Raw genomic sequence first — 1,105 nt, 5'->3', positions numbered from 1 at the left:
GCATGGGGGTGAGTAGAAAATGAAGGCTAATCATGTTTTGGGTGTACTATTCCTTTAAGGCAGTAAAAGTCTCTCCAACAAGCTACAAATAACACTGGCATTCAGAATTAGTTTGTTTCTTAGAATAATGTTTCCTACCAAATCATACAGTACAGAATAAGATCCAAATGTTCTTTATTTTTCCTTTGTGGAGAAACTTGTGTGAGAGAACAAGAAGCGTGAAGATTCACACAAAGATGATAAAAACAACATAAGAATAACACCATGTATAGTAAAGGAAAACATGGGGAAATAATATTTTGCAACATCAAAAGTAGTTTCAGATTAAAAGAAATGTGCAGCTGAGTTTAGTTATTTAGACATACGCTAGTTCTGTAAGATAAATGTATCAAAATGCATATAGCACGAATTATAGATTTTGAGACTTTTAGGAGGAAAAAAGGTTATAAGGTCCATTAACTGTTTGCAGGAGTCAGAATGATCCTTATAATGGGCAGCTTTAAAGTGCAAATTATGTCGTTCTGGCTCATATTTCCAACAAACTAAATCTAGTCCAAGCAGTTAAGCTATAAGTTAATTCAGAAGTGAAGATTTCATAGTTTATCTTCAGAGAGCTGGTTGGTTTGCTTGCATCATGTGATCTGCACCCCTGTGATGACTGTCAGCTGTGTTTTTTTCCTCCCTTCCCTCCCCGCTGCAGGCCATCTGTGTGGGCCCCGAGAACCTGCAGATCATGTACCCAGCCATCTTTGAACAGCTGCTACTTTTTGTGGAATTTTCCTGCAAGCCTCCTCAGTACGGCCGGGTGGAAACCAAACACGTGGCAAACGCTAAATACAACCAAGTAAGACCTGGAAACTACCATGCAGCCGCATCCTTTTCCTTTCAGTTGCTCCATTTTTTTTAAAGGCTGAATATAAAACAACCTTTAATCCTATCAAACCTATCAAAATAAAAGGCTGTAGCCATGTCCTACTGAATAATCTCTTCCTTGTGCATGATTTTTCTGGCAGCATGCACATAGTTTTTCACTGTCTTTCTGCAGTCTTTGAATTCTCACCAGGGAGTCTTATAAAACACCAAATCAAAGTTTCTCTATACGGCT

The 1,105-nt window shown here is 38.3% G+C and overlaps 1 protein-coding gene across 4 annotated transcripts in view; it reads left to right on the top strand.

The window, feature by feature from the left end:
- Positions 1–1,105, top strand: part of mon2 (MON2 homolog, regulator of endosome-to-Golgi trafficking) — an 83,926-nt gene that overhangs the window by 71,659 nt on the left and 11,162 nt on the right. For all 4 annotated transcript variants that reach the window (XM_015393928.1, XM_015393929.1, XM_015393931.1 and 1 more), the window contains one exon: positions 701–844. In XM_015393928.1, the coding sequence (XP_015249414.1) occupies positions 701–844 (144 nt within the window). The remainder of the gene's footprint in view (positions 1–700; positions 845–1,105) is intronic.

The sequence above is a fragment of the Cyprinodon variegatus genome, unplaced genomic scaffold (assembly GCF_000732505.1).
Source record: "Cyprinodon variegatus isolate N-32 unplaced genomic scaffold, C_variegatus-1.0 Scaffold663, whole genome shotgun sequence".
NCBI classification, from domain to species: Eukaryota; Metazoa; Chordata; class Actinopteri; order Cyprinodontiformes; family Cyprinodontidae; genus Cyprinodon; species Cyprinodon variegatus.
This window is presented reverse-complemented; position numbering and strand designations above follow the sequence as displayed.